Raw genomic sequence first — 15,021 nt, forward strand, 5'->3', positions numbered from 1 at the left:
GGTATGTAATATAATGATTATCTCAGCAGAGGTACTAGATACTGCCATAGCAGGGTAGTAGTCTCTTAGACTGCATTGTTGCTTCTCTAAGATTGTAACACATTGTTGCTTCTGTAAGATTGTAAATCAAGTCCTTCAATGGAGAAAGGGGTTTTTTAGGTGACTCCTTCATGGAGTCCACCTTCCAAGTGTGAGGTTGGCCAATAGCCTGCTGAAAAATTTTACAGATGTGAGTTGCATCTCTCCTCTGCTAACACCTTGTGCCAGTTTCCTGTCCCTGCTTCTTGATTACATTTGCAACTAGTGAGCAGTCTTTCCAAGTAGAAGCTCCCAATGAGGATGTCAGCAGGCTATGCTGCTGTGGGAGTGGTGTTAGCCAGTCACTGTGGCCAATCTGCCCAAAGAGGCTGTTCTCGGATAATGATGAAAGCAAGCCAGATTATCTCAGCTTTTGGTGTGTATGGTAGCTCTGTTTGCCAGAAACACAAAAGGGAGACCACACTAGCTGAATGAGAATGTCAGGATGAGTACTGTTCTAGTATATTGGTATTTCCCAGCCATCCTTAATCTTAGGCCCTCTTCAACGCAGTATCTCTGGTACATTTTTATTCCTAAATGGGCTGTGACCTACTGACAGGAAGCCTTGTGGCTTCCTGTACCCAGAGATTTAATTCAGTACATTATGATAAAGTCTGATAAAGTTAGCTTGACTTGTTATCAGAGATTCAGTACTTGACTGAAGATCACTTGGAGTGGAAACACTCCCTGCCTGTGGTTTTTGTTCTCTCCTTTCTGTAGATAAGATATTTGGTTCAATGTCTGGGTATGCACATGTTTTCCAGGGCATGCAACTATATTCCTGGACAGGATCAATGCAGGGCAGAAGAGAAGCAACAGATGCTGGGCGCAGGAGGGAAGCAATAACTGTAGGCTAAGGAGTAGTATCTGCAGCTGTGCTCGCTAGAGCAGATCTGGCTGTGATGCAAGGTGTTGACAGCTAAAGCTGTCTTACCTCTGCCCTCCCAAGAGATTAAGTTTGTGAATGAGGGTAGGCTGAAAGTGTTCTGGAAAAGAAGCACAACATGAGTACCTTACAACACTTTGGCAAGCTGTCTAGTGCTTGCTACCTATGCACCTGAAAAGAATTTCCCTCTATACTTGAAAAAACTTTACTTCAGTAATAAGAGGTAGTTCTTAAGATGGGCCTGTAGCCTTTGATTCGGCAAAGGACTGCCCATGAAGCAAACCTTTCCAAGGAAGGGAGCAACCAGATTTTGTGACAACCAGCAGACACCCCCCTGTACTCATCACTGCTCTTCATATTCACAGCATGATTGTTGCTCCCAAGAGGCAGCACATGGCTCTGGAACTGAGACCATGATACAGACTGGAAAGGTTCCTCACTAGCAGGCAACATTCTCTGGAATATAGCAGCCTCAGGCCTGGTGCTTCTATGGGCCTTAGTGCCAGAATGCCAGTAAAGGTGCTTTAGTGTAGTTGTTTATAAATGACTGAAGATGAAGAAGGTCTATGTGGTAAGCTTCCCAGAAAAATCCCAGCTGAAGAACAGTTGAAAGCCAGGCACAGACAGGAAAGTGATTGCTGCTTGACATTCAAAATACCTGACAGAAAACAATGAATAATCATAGTTTTGCAAGCAGTCAAATGAAATGATGAGTATGTAACCTTCTGCATGCTTGTAAATGAAGGCAGTGGTGCCTAGAAACCATGACAGAAAGATTGGAAGAGGAGCAGGCAAAAAATAGATTGTAAAATTCTGTGAGCTTGCAGCCAAGAGCGCAATCATAGGTACATGATGTTCCACCAACAGTTTAGATGTAGAAAGATGTTTTGAACAACTTTGGCAATGGATTTATCCTCCACCACGCGTTTACCTTGTCGTGTGCCTGTAACAGTTTTGATCTGGTCTTCAGTGTCCTAAAATTGTCTTCAGAACACTCCTGGCAAGGGCCTGGCAGTTGAGCCAATCTTGTCCATGCAGAACATATTTAAATAGTACCAGTTTCTGTGCCTCAAGTGCAACAGTCAGCATGGCTTCCAGTCACTACATGGCAGGCAACCATGCAACCCAGATTCTAGTGGTACTGTATACGCTGTAAAAAAATGCATTGATCTCAAATCAGGAATGTAGTATGGGTAAGGATAAGATCAAAATCTGAGCAAGTGTCAATCCTGTCAGACAAGTAATCATTTTACTAATGGGAGCATATTGTCTGGTCCACTTGGTAAGAAGAAGAGATTCTTATAAAGTGACAGGTCAGCCAAAGAACATAAGAAGTGCCTCTACACCTACACACATAACAAAAGATCTCGTGTACCAGCACTCAGTCACAGTTGGCAATGGCATTTTATTTTAAATGTGTTACTTAATTGGTGCAGTCGGAAAAATGTAAATGTTCTGGATCTTAAGTGTACAGGCATCATACAGAAGGTTTTATTTATGGTTACATTTTATATGCTTATTTATGCTCATATTTTCACATAATACTGTGTAGACCTTAGACTGAAGCCAGGAAGACTCTAGTTCCTTTGCTTTTATCTGTATGGCATTATTAACTTTTTACAAGACAGTGTAGTTAATAATTCTTATGCACACTGACTGTAAGTTGCCTATAAGCAAATAATTCAATAGAACACAGGGTACAACTGGAAATAGTTAATGGATCTGAGGGAGCAGAGCTAGTTTTAGCAAAAAAAAAAAGTCTTTGAACTTTGGAATCAGACTATTTTTTTAAATCTCTGTCTAAGCAAAAAAAACCCAAAAAAACAAAACAAAAAACAAAACAAAACAAAAAAACCAAAACAACAACAACAAAAAAAAAAAAACAAAAAAAACCCAAACAAACAACAACAACAACAAAAAAACAAAACAAAAAGAAACCAAAAAAAAAAAAAAAAACCAAACAAAAAAAAGCAGGTTCCAAATGGCCATTCTTTAGTTCAACAGTGATTTTTAAAATACTTTTAAGTATACTAAAGCAAATAAATTTCTTTCTGCTATTTCCCTCTTTCACAGCTGCACCATTTGACTTGGGCAGGAACCCTAAGCTCATCAGCAACTGCATACATGACAATTATGGTGGTAGGATATACTTTAAAAAGAAAAAGCCTGCTTCAGGTCTTTGGTAAAAGAGTGTGACCAGGCTAAGAATGTGTGCTTTGTTACACAACATGGGAACCTGGCATAGTAGATATGGCTTATGTTACACTTACTTTGCCTGCCTTGTCTTCCTCTTCTAGATCCTGGTCAGAGATTTGTCTTCTTCATGTTGCATAGTTCCCTTATTTATTCACTAGGCAATTCTGTCAGCCCTTCTTAATTCTCTGGGAATTTGGAACTGATATTACAGATTCTTCACTAAAACCTTTCCTTGACAAGAAAGGTACTGTATGCACTAAGAATAAAGCACAGAGAAAGCCTCTACATCAAAGAGGCTCAGAAATGCATGGAGAAGTACAGAAATAAGCAAGTTGTCACTCTGAGCACAGAGCCCAGCATTGATTTAAGAACTCTGCTGATGGCCCCCTTCTCATGTCTAATCCTGTTTGCTTGTTATGCTATGCTAGCACTGATCAGTTGCAAGAACTGTGATTGTCTCTCCCCCTCTCCCCCTTCCATCATACCTGCAGCATTGCATCTGTAGTTCACTTGTATAGCTTTCCACCTAAGCAAAGGCAAAGTGCCTATGAAAGAGCAGGCAAGACTTCAGCATAAATGGTCAGGTTGCATTGTAGCAGAAAAATTAGTTGTAGTGCCCTGGCATGGTTGGAGAAATCAGCTTTGAGAGGGGTTGCCAAGGCTTCACTGAGAGACACTGTGTGACCGAGGCTGGATTTATGTCAAGAGTGCTTAAAAAGCCTTTTGCTCAGGTCATACTGAGGCCAGAATTTGGCCACCAGGCCAAGGCTGTTTTTTTGGGCCAAACAACAGTAAGTCACACTAACAGAATGTTCTCAACAGAAATTCATTGTTAATTCTTATTTGGCACTTCATACTGGCAAAAATTCTCCATCCCTTTCAGATTTCAGTTAAATCAGGCCATAAGTTCAGAAGTTGTGGGAAATTAACCTGCATAGTACCTTGTATTTGTTTCTGCCAGGCAAGAAAAGCCTTTCAGGAATTTACAGCAAATCTTCTAGTGTATCACATATAAATTGCAAATGTCATTTTTCATCCCCTGGATAAAAGAATTCCAGTGTTCCCATCCATGTGCATGTCCACATTTTGGTACCTGTGTTCCTGCAAGATTCCTTGACACAAAGTAATGCATCATAGGGTGCTAACTCTTTGAATGCATTTATTCAAAGCTGGATGAAAGATTTGCAGGCTGAGATCCTGGGAGTACAGGAGAAATATTAAGCAAATGCTTACAATGAGGTAAAAGTTACAGACATTGTGTGCATGAATTCAGCATTCTTTGAAAGATACAAAGTTATTTTTCATCTGGACCTAAATTCATATGGAGTGCTACTAAGTAATCTATACTATGTACTGCAGATTAGAAGTACATTAAGAAAGACTGCATATGGGGCAGTGTGAAGAGAGCTGGCCTAGCAGTGAGTAATCCAATGGAAACTGAGAAAACAGCTTAAGCAAAAAAAGAAAATTTATGTAAATTTTACTTCATCAGAGAGTTAAAAATCTTAATATTCTGTGAAAAATCAGAATTCAGCAAGCAGATCCATATATTATGTTGCTTCTATTGCTGCTAAAATAGGTAAAGGGCATGGATTAGTCAAGAGACATGATTTGCTTATGGTGAACACCTGTTACTTTAGAGGAAGGAATATTGTGTACAATTCCAAGAACCCAAGTCTTACACAAATTTTGAGAAGGAAGCCATCTGACTCATTATCTACTAATCAAGTCCTATTTTTGCTATAATATTACACTTGTATTTTTATTACCTTTTTTTTCTTCAGAGTGGTGAATGGCAAACTTAACTATGATTTTACTGCCTTGGATAATCTTATGGATCACCTGTGGGAAAATAAGCTGATTCCAGGTAAGGGCAGCTCACTGCCTCCACAGCTTAGTATATCTGTTCATCCATATTGTACAATCATTAGAATATTCTTAGAAAGCTTTTCCAAAGCTGGCTTTGATAAAAGATTCATTATTTACTTATTTGCCTTTACATCATGTCTCAGTGTGAGCAAATTGATATTATAGCCATTAAGACAACACAATTGGTTATACATTGCCTTTGAAAGCAGTTTCAGATGGTTGTACTTGTAAATGAGATCTCTTGAAGAGAATATTGTATCCATTGATGTATACCTAAAAGGGCTAGAGAAGCAGATATTCCAGGTATAACTTCCCATAAATTTATGCAAACATCCATTGTTTCAAGTTTCCTCTGAGCCCTGCATTTATGTTGACAGCTATTAGTTTTGACTACTGTAGTCACTGACAAGTAACGAGTAACCTCAAATCTGAAATATTTCTGGTGGGAACATGTAGAAACAAGAAAGAGAACCCATTTAATTATGCTTCTTCATTAACAAGTTTGTTTCAGATGATGTGATAACCCTTCATTAATAATATAATAACCCTTCATTAATAAAAATGAGATAGCATTCACAAAAAAAGGAGACCAATTTCTTATATCTTTTTTAGGATTTGAATTGATGGGGAATCCATCAGGATATTTTTTAGATTTCGAAGATAAAGAGCATGTAGTACAGTGGAGAAACTTAATTACTGTTCTGGCCAGGAGATACATAGGTAAGTTAAAGAAAGAAAAGCCTTGTTATTTGTTCTGTCATAATCCTTTCTAGCTACTTCAAAAAGTTCTGTGTATTATGATCAATTTCAAGACCCTGAATTTCAACACAAAACTGGAAAACAAACATGCCAGAACAGACCATGGAGACCATGGGATAATAGTCTGATCCACGGCCAACATCCAGAATGAATAGTGTTCTGGGTAGCACATTTGGCCTGCCTTCAAGGACTGACTTTTAACCTTGTTATATTGTTGTGGTTGCAAACTACCAGCTTTCACTGGAGCATGATAACGTGAACACTTCTCGTATGCCAGCTTCAAATATTTCTAACAAGGCAGAAGGCTCAACCTGAATTAAGGGTAGGTGAGTGCCCTAATCACAAAGCTATAAGTCATCTCCCTCTCACCTTCCATCTTTTTCAAATATTGCTGCATTTCATCAAAAATGAGAAATCATTTTGAAACTCACAAATTACATTTCCCTCATTATTAAAAATAATGAGGGAAATGATCTAGTGATAGTTCTGGGTGCTGAGCCTTACCTGCAGCCTGAACTAATAGTATTGTCTGTATAAGTAACTTATTGATAGTGTTGGATATGCAGCTCACTGATAAATGAGACCTCTCCTACAGATAGGTATGGATTGCAGCACGTTGCTAAATGGAATTTTGAGACGTGGAATGAGCCAGACCACCACGACTTTGACAATGTGTCTATGACAGTAAAAGGTGAGCATGTTTTGGAGCACTTCTGAGTGTGGCAAAGTGAGACAGGTGTATGGGATGAGCAGAGGAGTGATAGTGAGATGTAAGTTACACTGACAGAGAAGTAAGGTAGATAGCAATGATAAGGAATGTGACAGGTATACCAAATCTGTTTTGCTAAGGTCATGTTACTGGCTACACTTTATTCCCTACTTGGGTGTCAGGGGTTGTGGCACAGAAAAAACAAAACAGGAGTTACACTAAGAAGATGCAGTTCATTAATTGCATATAAAGTACAGGTTAGCAGTAAGGGGGAGCAGGGTGGAATAAGAGAAAGACTCCTCACTGAAGTTGCATGCTTTGGGAAAATGCTCATACAAGACCTTTAGAAGCACCTTGTGAAGGCAGCTGAAGTTCTGATGTCTTCTTGTGTTGTCAGTGCATAGGAAAGGGTAGTCCCAATTCATGAGGTCTTGCAAATAAATCAAATAATAGAGTTATAGTATCTCCTCATAGTTTTAGATCCAGTTTCTGTTTTGAATTACCATCTTTGATATATTCATCTGCTTGGACTTACAGGGTTTCTCAACTATTATGATGCTTGTTCAGAAGGATTAAGAGCAGCCAGTCCTTTTCTAAAATTTGGAGGGCCTGGGGATTCCTTCCATCCCTTACCCAAGTCACCAATGTGCTGGGGTCTTCTGTGTCATTGCTACAATGGTACCAACTTCTTCACAGGGGAGACTGGTGTAAGGCTGGATTACATCTCTCTCCATAAGAAGGTTAGTCCAAGATTTCAGTTTAAAGTCATTTTTTTCAATCAGTTCAATCAAAGTTATATTTTGTTCCAATTTACAAAGTTGATGATGATGATGAGTGTCCAGCCTGTAGCAGGAAGCATGGCTACCTATTCTTGAAAAACTTTAAAGATGTTCAGTTACAAGACTTCAACTCAAAGCAAATTTGTCTTTGCCTAATTCCCAAACGGAAACAACTCTTCTACTTACTTTCCATTTTATATTCTAGGAGGAGCCCATGCAAGTAGCACATGCTGTAGTAGATGAGGTAAAAATACCAATTGTGTTGGTCCACAGCAGCTTGGTTCCACAGCAAGGAATATGTTTTCAGAATATGTTTTATGTTTATGACTCTAAGTTATGTCTCTATGTTTACCACTGTTTTCTCATTACCACTAAGGAGATATGAAATATTGTTGCAGGGAGATGGGAATTCTCTCTACATCTTGCAACAAGAAGTAGAAGCAGTTCAACAAATTCAGAAGCTGTTTCCAAGTTTTGCTTCCGTTGCCATATATAACAATGAAGCAGATCCAATGGTTGGATGGTCCATTCCACAGCTCTGGCGAGCTGATGTGACCTATGCTGCTATGGTTGTAAAGGTAACAGTTCATTGGTAGTTTCGGCACAGTAGTGTCCCTTGATGTGTTTTTGCAGTTGAAAAATAGACTTAACAGTTAATTTTTAAGCAGCTACTCAGACTAATAGATCCTAAAAAAGGAGATCTCACTACTGGTGCAATAGGGGGTTTCCCTAAATAGTCTCGTTTTAGTAGCTTGATTTAATTTGTAAATTTAATTTAATTTTTGTTTTCTTCATCTTTCCTTAAAAAAAAAGTCCAACCTAGGACCAAATTGAGAACTTGACAGAGAACTGCTAGAGAACTGAGTTGTAGAATGTATACAGTCCCCCAGTTAGATCCATCTGATAAGATTACTCCCACATATGCCCTCTCCATGCAATACTACTGCTCTGATGTCAGTACTGCTGGCTGTCACCTCACATATGTGAGAATTATTTCCCAGCTCATTCAGAAGTTTATCTCATCAAGAGGCATCAAGTATAATAAAGAAGTGCCTTGAGCTCTCAGCCTAGTCCATTCTTTGGTTTGGGATGCTGGCTGTACACATGATCTTATTAATTACTGCTAGTAATTACTGATGTTGACCAGAAAAGCAGAAGGAGAAGAGAGTGCTCAACATTCACACCTCTGCAGTAATTGCACCCTAGCCTCAGAGCAAGCTCAGCTCTTCCCCTATATAGTAATAACTTGCACTGCAGGCCTGGTGCTTTGTGACCCACTACCTTAAACAGCACATAGAGTCCAAGTGCTCCTTTACAAAGGAATAATTCCCAAACACAGGAGCATGTATGTCACCCAGAAAAAAGTTGCATCTTATCAGCTGCTCCTGAGGAGACAAAGGCTCCCAGTTCCCTGAGACTGCATATACAAGCCATCAGGCAACAAGTCATTGACTGCATCACAGAGAGTTTGCAAGATAAAATAGCAGTGCTTATAATGATGTGGTGATATGAAGGGCAAAAGAAAGACACATCCAGTGGAAAATTAACACTTGGTTGTATACGACCTGAAGCACTGTATTCCTTCAGAGACACAATTGTGAGACTGTTCAGTTGTCAGCTTTCTGAAGTTCTGCTTAATTCTGATACTCAGGCACAATCTAATAAGCAGAGAACTTGGGAACTTTGATGTTTTTCGAGAGAGCAGCACAGCAACCAGTGAACACCACGAGAATTAATTCCAAGTTAGCACCAAGTGGGAAAAATGACTAATTGAGAAACAGAATGCAGGACCAGCTCACAGACACTGATGTAGTGGGTACAAAGCAACTCCAGATTTGGAGAACCATTTAGATTTAATTCAGATGGTAAATCCATTACCATTATTAATTAAGTATTCGAGACAGAGGGGCATTGTTTGTAGTGCAATAGACAAGGAATTGTATTCATTATCTGTGAAGAGTTCTAGTATTAATTATTTCAGAGACTTACTACTGGCAAAACTATGCAGGTACTTCAGATTTTACAGTGATTGATATATCACCTAAAGTACAGCTTTTCCAAGACTTATGATAAACAGTTATTTTCTTCAGTCTTTTCTAAAAAGCAGAGTGACAGTTCTTTACAGAATGCTGTAAAGGTTTTTAAAAAATACAGAGACTGCATGCTTGTTGTTTTTTCTCCAAGGTGAAGGTTCATTTCTCTATGATTTCACAGGTAATCATCCAGCACCAAAACCTGCTCATTTCCAAAGCCAACAACACCATCAACTACTCGTTACTGAGCAATGACAATGCCTTCTTGAACTACTACCCCCATTACTTCACCCAGCGGACTCTGACAGCACGTTTTCAGATGAACAACACAAAGCCACCTCATGTCCAGATGGTGCGGAAACCAGTGCTGACTGCCATGGGCTTGCTAGCACTGCTAGGTATAGTAAAGAGCACATCAATTACCTGTCCTACCTAGAAGCTTCCAGCCTAAGAAAGATAGTTCCAGCCATCTCGCTGTTCCTAAAAGCATGAGTTCCCTTACTCACTGTTTACTAGCTGTGTTAAGAAAATTATTTCATGTTAAGAAAATGACTTCATTTCTTCAGACAGACTGATATTTCAGAAAATATTCCTGAGAGTCTGTTATCTGTTTGATTTAACTTACTGCTTTGTTTATACCCTCTGTGTGCCAACCACTCATTTTTTGTTGACTGGTACTTCCCTCTTGTGATGCAAGGGGTACATCCCATCAGGCTGCAACTGTCTTTAAGAAATCCTTGTAGCTGGAAGACACATGCAGGGAGAACTTCATTCATTGTCACCTGTTTTCATGTTGCTAGCTGAACTGCTAAGCATAAGAACTGCTGTAGTATATACATACTCTGCTGTTGTACAGTATATCTGACTGAAGGCTGTAAGTGGCAAAACCTAGCTCAACCTGTGTACAATCTATTTGCATGCTTTGACCCTGCAGCTTCTGACACAGGACTGACTAACAGTGATGTTTACAGTTGTCACGTTTTTTAAAGGAGAAAAGCAGATTTTTGCAGAAGTGAAGATCAGAGGAGATGAAAGTGCTCAAAACAGCACAGTTGGTGTGCTGGCATCTGTGCACATCCCAAGTGAGACACAGCCCTCAGACAGCTGGCAAGCTTCAGTACTGATGTATTCAAGTGAGGATAACAGGACTTCATCCAACATCAGCACTGTCATAGTGAATGCCACCCACTTCCCCAAACACAGAGGTAAACAAATATCATATAGACAACTCATGTTAAGTGATCTTTAAGACAGAATAGCAGCTGGAAAACTTCTACTGCGTTACCTTTCACTGCAATAGTGAATTAATTTCCTAGCTTTCTCTGTCATCTTTTGTGCACTCCTAGATTTTCTGAAGTATAATTGTGTCCTTCTTTGAAAGGTTCATTCCTAATGTCTACACTTTGACCCTGCCTTTAATGGCAACTGCCAAATGCTACCTTTTTGGAAAACTAGTGATCGCAGTGTACTTGACTGGATATTGCCAGGCAGCAATTCCCTTAATGAGATGACTCCAAGACAGCCAACATGAACACACAATTGCACAGCTGATGCAGTTACCCAACAAATACATGCAAAAAGAAGATTTTGGTTCTGGTTGTGGAAATAATAGTTTGAAATGTAAACTTGGTAAATGCAAATTGTACAGCCTCATGAGAGTGCTAGCCATGGGACTTTCCAGTGGAAGGCAGGCTCCAAAGTGCTGAAATCACTTTTGAAAAGGTAGACTTACACACCTGCTAAATTTATTCCTGTTAATCTTTAAATCCAAATAAAGAGTTTACTTCTGTTTTTTGTGTTCTTACAGAGATGGTGTATGTGATGTATTACATGGATAACAACCAAACGAATCCCTATCTGAAGTGGAAGAACCTAGGAAGCCCTGACTTTCCTTCTCCAGAACAGTTCCAGGAAATAAGGGATGTCGAGGTATGATTATGTGTTAGCTTGAAGTGTTGTACGGGTAAAGTGCTTGTGAAAAAGACAACAAATCAGGCCTGTAACAAAAATTTTCTTAGCCCACAGTTGTTCACTTTTCATATACACAAAAAAATTCACTTGCAGTCCTGCAGAAAAGTGTAGCTCATGCACACCTTATGCCTTTGTGTTTTGTTATATGACCTCTTCACGCTGGGCCTACTTGTAAAATAATGCTCTTGGGGAAGTTCCGCCTTCTCTCTGAATCTTCAGTGGGTTTTGAGACTCTTTCTGTTCCATCTCCCCAAGTAAGTCAAATGGCCCTGTGTATATTACAGAATGGCCAAATTGCTGGATTAGAATGTTGAAATGAACCTCCTTAATAATAAGAAAAAAACACCTCCCTGAGGTGAAAACTAGTCAGTGCAAGTTCAGAAAACTGTGAGGGGCTCACAGGGAGACCGACAGTTTTGCCTAGTGCTGAATGCACCATAGAGGTAATTAAGGAGTCAGTCTTCTCTGAGGAGTCTCTCCTCCCTATGGATAAAAGCCATGAAGAGATTACTTACTGTATGTGAGCATATGTGAGAAGCCTGTCACTTCAGCTCCCTTTCCCATAGTTTCCCCTATGCATTCAGACTCCCAGGTTAAAACCGGAGGTCGTCTTTATCCCCTTCAGGACCCACAGACAGAGTACTCACTTTCTGACTTTGGTATACAGTACTGCGTCTTCTCTTCCCAGTCACCATAACTGACTATTGCTAAGGCCTGTGGGATACTGTAGGAGACATCAGCTCTTCCTTGAAAAGAGCAGCAGCAAGATTTTAGATGCTCTTGGCTATCTGGTACAGCCTCATCCCCAGAGACCATCTGTGTAGCTGTTGTAGCTAGCAGTAGCTTGCTGTGCATGCTCGGAAGAGATGGGGCCATGATTTGTAAAGACCTCGAGCCTGAAAGGCATCCATGGGAGGTTACAGAAGTGACAGATTGTGCCTAAGGGCGTTTGTGATCAACCCAACTTGTGAGATGGACAAACCCTCTGTTTCCTGAAGAGCTGGAAAACAAGTGAGTATAAAGACTCCCAGTGTGGAGAACTTTGATGCCTGTAAGCATTAGCAGTACCAACTCTATTGGAAATTTAAGTGTCCTAAAGTAAATACACAGGCACTTTACACTGGTTTAACAGTTGGTCTTTAGATGCTGTAATGAAAGATTTTTCACAACACTACTCTTTGGCTCTGCAGGACCCACTGGTAACAGGTCCATTCCCATTTCCTGAAGCTGGCATCCTGACACTGAAGCAAGACTTTCCTGTTCCCTCAGTCTTTCTTATCCACATCTGTGCAAGACCCAGATCAGCTCCTGATCAAGTATGTGTTGTATTCTACCATCAGACACATCAAAACTGAAACTGCTTCCTGCCTTAAATCTTAGAAGAAAACCATTTGAGTTAATTTATTGTTAAAAGTATAAGAATTAGCAAATAAAAAATTCTTCTCTCTTTTGATGAGAAGTCTCTCAAAGATATAATTCAAGGTAAAGTACTACACAGCAAGTGATAGGAGCCATCACTTGCTATATGATGGCTCCTATCACTTGCTATGTAGTACTTTACCTTGAATTATATCTTGTAGTACTTTATCATTACTAAGATGAGTGGAAGATCCCATGGTGGGAAATTAGTATGACAGTACTTAAAAGTGCAGTATCTCTTTAAAAATTACATGGTATGCTACAAGGACCGACAAGTTAATTGACAGCTAAAATGGAATCATGGCTGCCATATTAGACATCTGTATCTGCTCATTCAGTCTCATCCATGTTCACAATGGTACTCAGAGCCTCTGAAGGTCCTCTGAAGGGTTGACGAGTGGGAGACATAGACTGCAAAATGCTACAGAGGCAAGAATTTTGGTTTTACTGATCTCAATGGAAAAAAAGAAAATAATTTGTAAGGAAGGATGAACACAGAAATTTGACCTGTCTGATTGGTTTGTACAGTTTTTTTACATGGGCTTGTGTCTTTGGACAGGTGACTGGTGTTCGTTTGATCCCTCTCACAAAGGGGCAGGTAATGGTGCTGTGGGATGATGACTGTGTAAAGTCAAAGTAAGTAGCTTTAGAATAAAATCTATACAAATGAGTTGCCAACATACTACTCCCTAAGTTTCCACAAGCCCTACAGAGCAAAACAAATTAAACAGTTAATGAATTGTTGCTCCTTGATAGATGATACAGTGCATTTGTCTGAAAAAATGAACTGCAGGACCTCTGTGCACAAACTGTGAAGAGCAACCCTGCCTAATTTGCTGCCTGATCAAAGGAATTTGCTTGTTGGTCACCAGCATTCAGTGGCATTTCTGAGGGGATTCTATTCAGCACAGCAGATAGGAAGATTCATGGTAAAAGTTACGTTATCAGCAGATGCCTAAGTGGGATCTTACACATTTCTGTAAGAGATGTGAACTGGAAGAGAAAACCTCCAGTAGCTTTCTTCAGCAAGCTAGACTCAACTGGAAAACCTGGTAAACTCTGAAAAGTGATCCAGTGTACAAACAGATTGCCTCAGGAAGCAGTGACTTAGGTCCTTTTCAAGCCAGTCTCCCTAGGTTCTTCATTCTTGGTAACTCTGGTGTCTGAATGAAAGATGCGTGACATTTTGTGATGCTGCATATACCCAAAGCAGCAAGTCAGTCTAGGTGTTTTTCTGAGGACTTTTGGAGCCCTGGTTCTTCGTAATAGTGCCCATTCATTCCATTCTACATTTCGTAGGAATGAATCAACTGAACATTTATTATTTTTGTCCTTCTTGTTGAAATAGCCCTGATTTTTCATAGTATTTGACAGTTCACACATTATCAGTTGTAATTACAAACCTCTATGGTTCTCTTTCTAGGTGTATAAAGACATTTGAAGTGGAATTCTCATCAGATGGACAAGTGTACCAGCGGATTAATGCCAAAGACACAATATTCACTCTCTGGGTCTACAGTCCAGGTATGGCAAGAATACTCACATTAGGTAATCTGTCACGTGATATTGCCACTCATGAATGTGTGAACCATTGTTTAGTAACTACTGAAGGTAGGTAACTTGCTAGTAACACACAGTCCCTCACAAATAAGAGCATGTTCCTTCCTTTAGGATCATATTCTCAGTAAAAGCCTTATTCTCAAGGACAAGCAGAGGTTGAGAAGTAGTCATGAGGACATTATTAGTAGTATGCTATGGATAATTCCTTGTCACAAAAGCCAGTCACTGAGCTGCAGGCCTGACAAGGTCCCTGAGAAGTTAAGGAGCACTTTTGTAGCTGGTATAGAAATATGCAAAAATGATAACAAAAAAACCCACAAAAAACCATGACCAGACCTTGCACTAGAAGCTTACTCAGATGAAACATCCAAGTGAAGGAAGATACTGATGTTTTATTTGGGTATTTTTTTGTTTATCTGCAGGTAGAGGGTGGTGGTTGTTGCTTTTTTGCTTGTTTTGTTTTTTCTTTTTTAAGCAAATGCTGTCTAGTTTGCAACATGACCTTCCAACAAATATTGATAATAAGCACTGATGAGAGCTGAGTGAAACACAGACAAACCTTGCGTTACAGTGATACTATTAAAAAGTGGTTGAGAGATGTTTTTACCAGAAACAAGGGCTTACCTTACCCTGAGAAAGTCTTAACATCGGCAATAGTGCATAATAAAAGTTCAGAGCTATTATTGCAATGTAAGGGCTGCACAGGAGAGCAAAGACTGTAAATGATGGCTATGACAAATCTCTGAAAATATTAGTCATTAT

General features: G+C 39.6%; 1 protein-coding gene across 4 annotated transcripts in view; it reads left to right on the top strand.

Annotated features, from left to right (window-relative positions):
• IDUA (alpha-L-iduronidase) overlaps nucleotides 1–15,021 on the top strand; it is a 55,865-nt gene that overhangs the window by 27,538 nt on the left and 13,306 nt on the right. For 2 of the 4 annotated variants that reach the window (XM_054002490.1, XM_054002492.1), the window contains exons 3-13: nucleotides 4,945–5,027; nucleotides 5,642–5,749; nucleotides 6,384–6,479; nucleotides 7,035–7,237; nucleotides 7,675–7,854; nucleotides 9,491–9,707; nucleotides 10,281–10,514; nucleotides 11,117–11,238; nucleotides 12,471–12,596; nucleotides 13,259–13,335; nucleotides 14,123–14,223. In XM_054002490.1, coding sequence (XP_053858465.1) covers nucleotides 4,945–5,027; nucleotides 5,642–5,749; nucleotides 6,384–6,479; nucleotides 7,035–7,237; nucleotides 7,675–7,854; nucleotides 9,491–9,707; nucleotides 10,281–10,514; nucleotides 11,117–11,238; nucleotides 12,471–12,596; nucleotides 13,259–13,335; nucleotides 14,123–14,223 — 1,547 coding nt within the window. The remainder of the gene's footprint in view (nucleotides 1–4,944; nucleotides 5,028–5,641; nucleotides 5,750–6,383; nucleotides 6,480–7,034; nucleotides 7,238–7,674; nucleotides 7,855–9,490; nucleotides 9,708–10,280; nucleotides 10,515–11,116; nucleotides 11,239–12,470; nucleotides 12,597–13,258; nucleotides 13,336–14,122; nucleotides 14,224–15,021) is intronic. The other 2 variants (XM_054002491.1, XM_054002493.1) reach the window with 1 other exon arrangement.

This window comes from Vidua macroura, chromosome Z, assembly GCF_024509145.1.
Source record: "Vidua macroura isolate BioBank_ID:100142 chromosome Z, ASM2450914v1, whole genome shotgun sequence".
Taxonomy (NCBI): domain Eukaryota; kingdom Metazoa; phylum Chordata; class Aves; order Passeriformes; family Viduidae; genus Vidua; species Vidua macroura.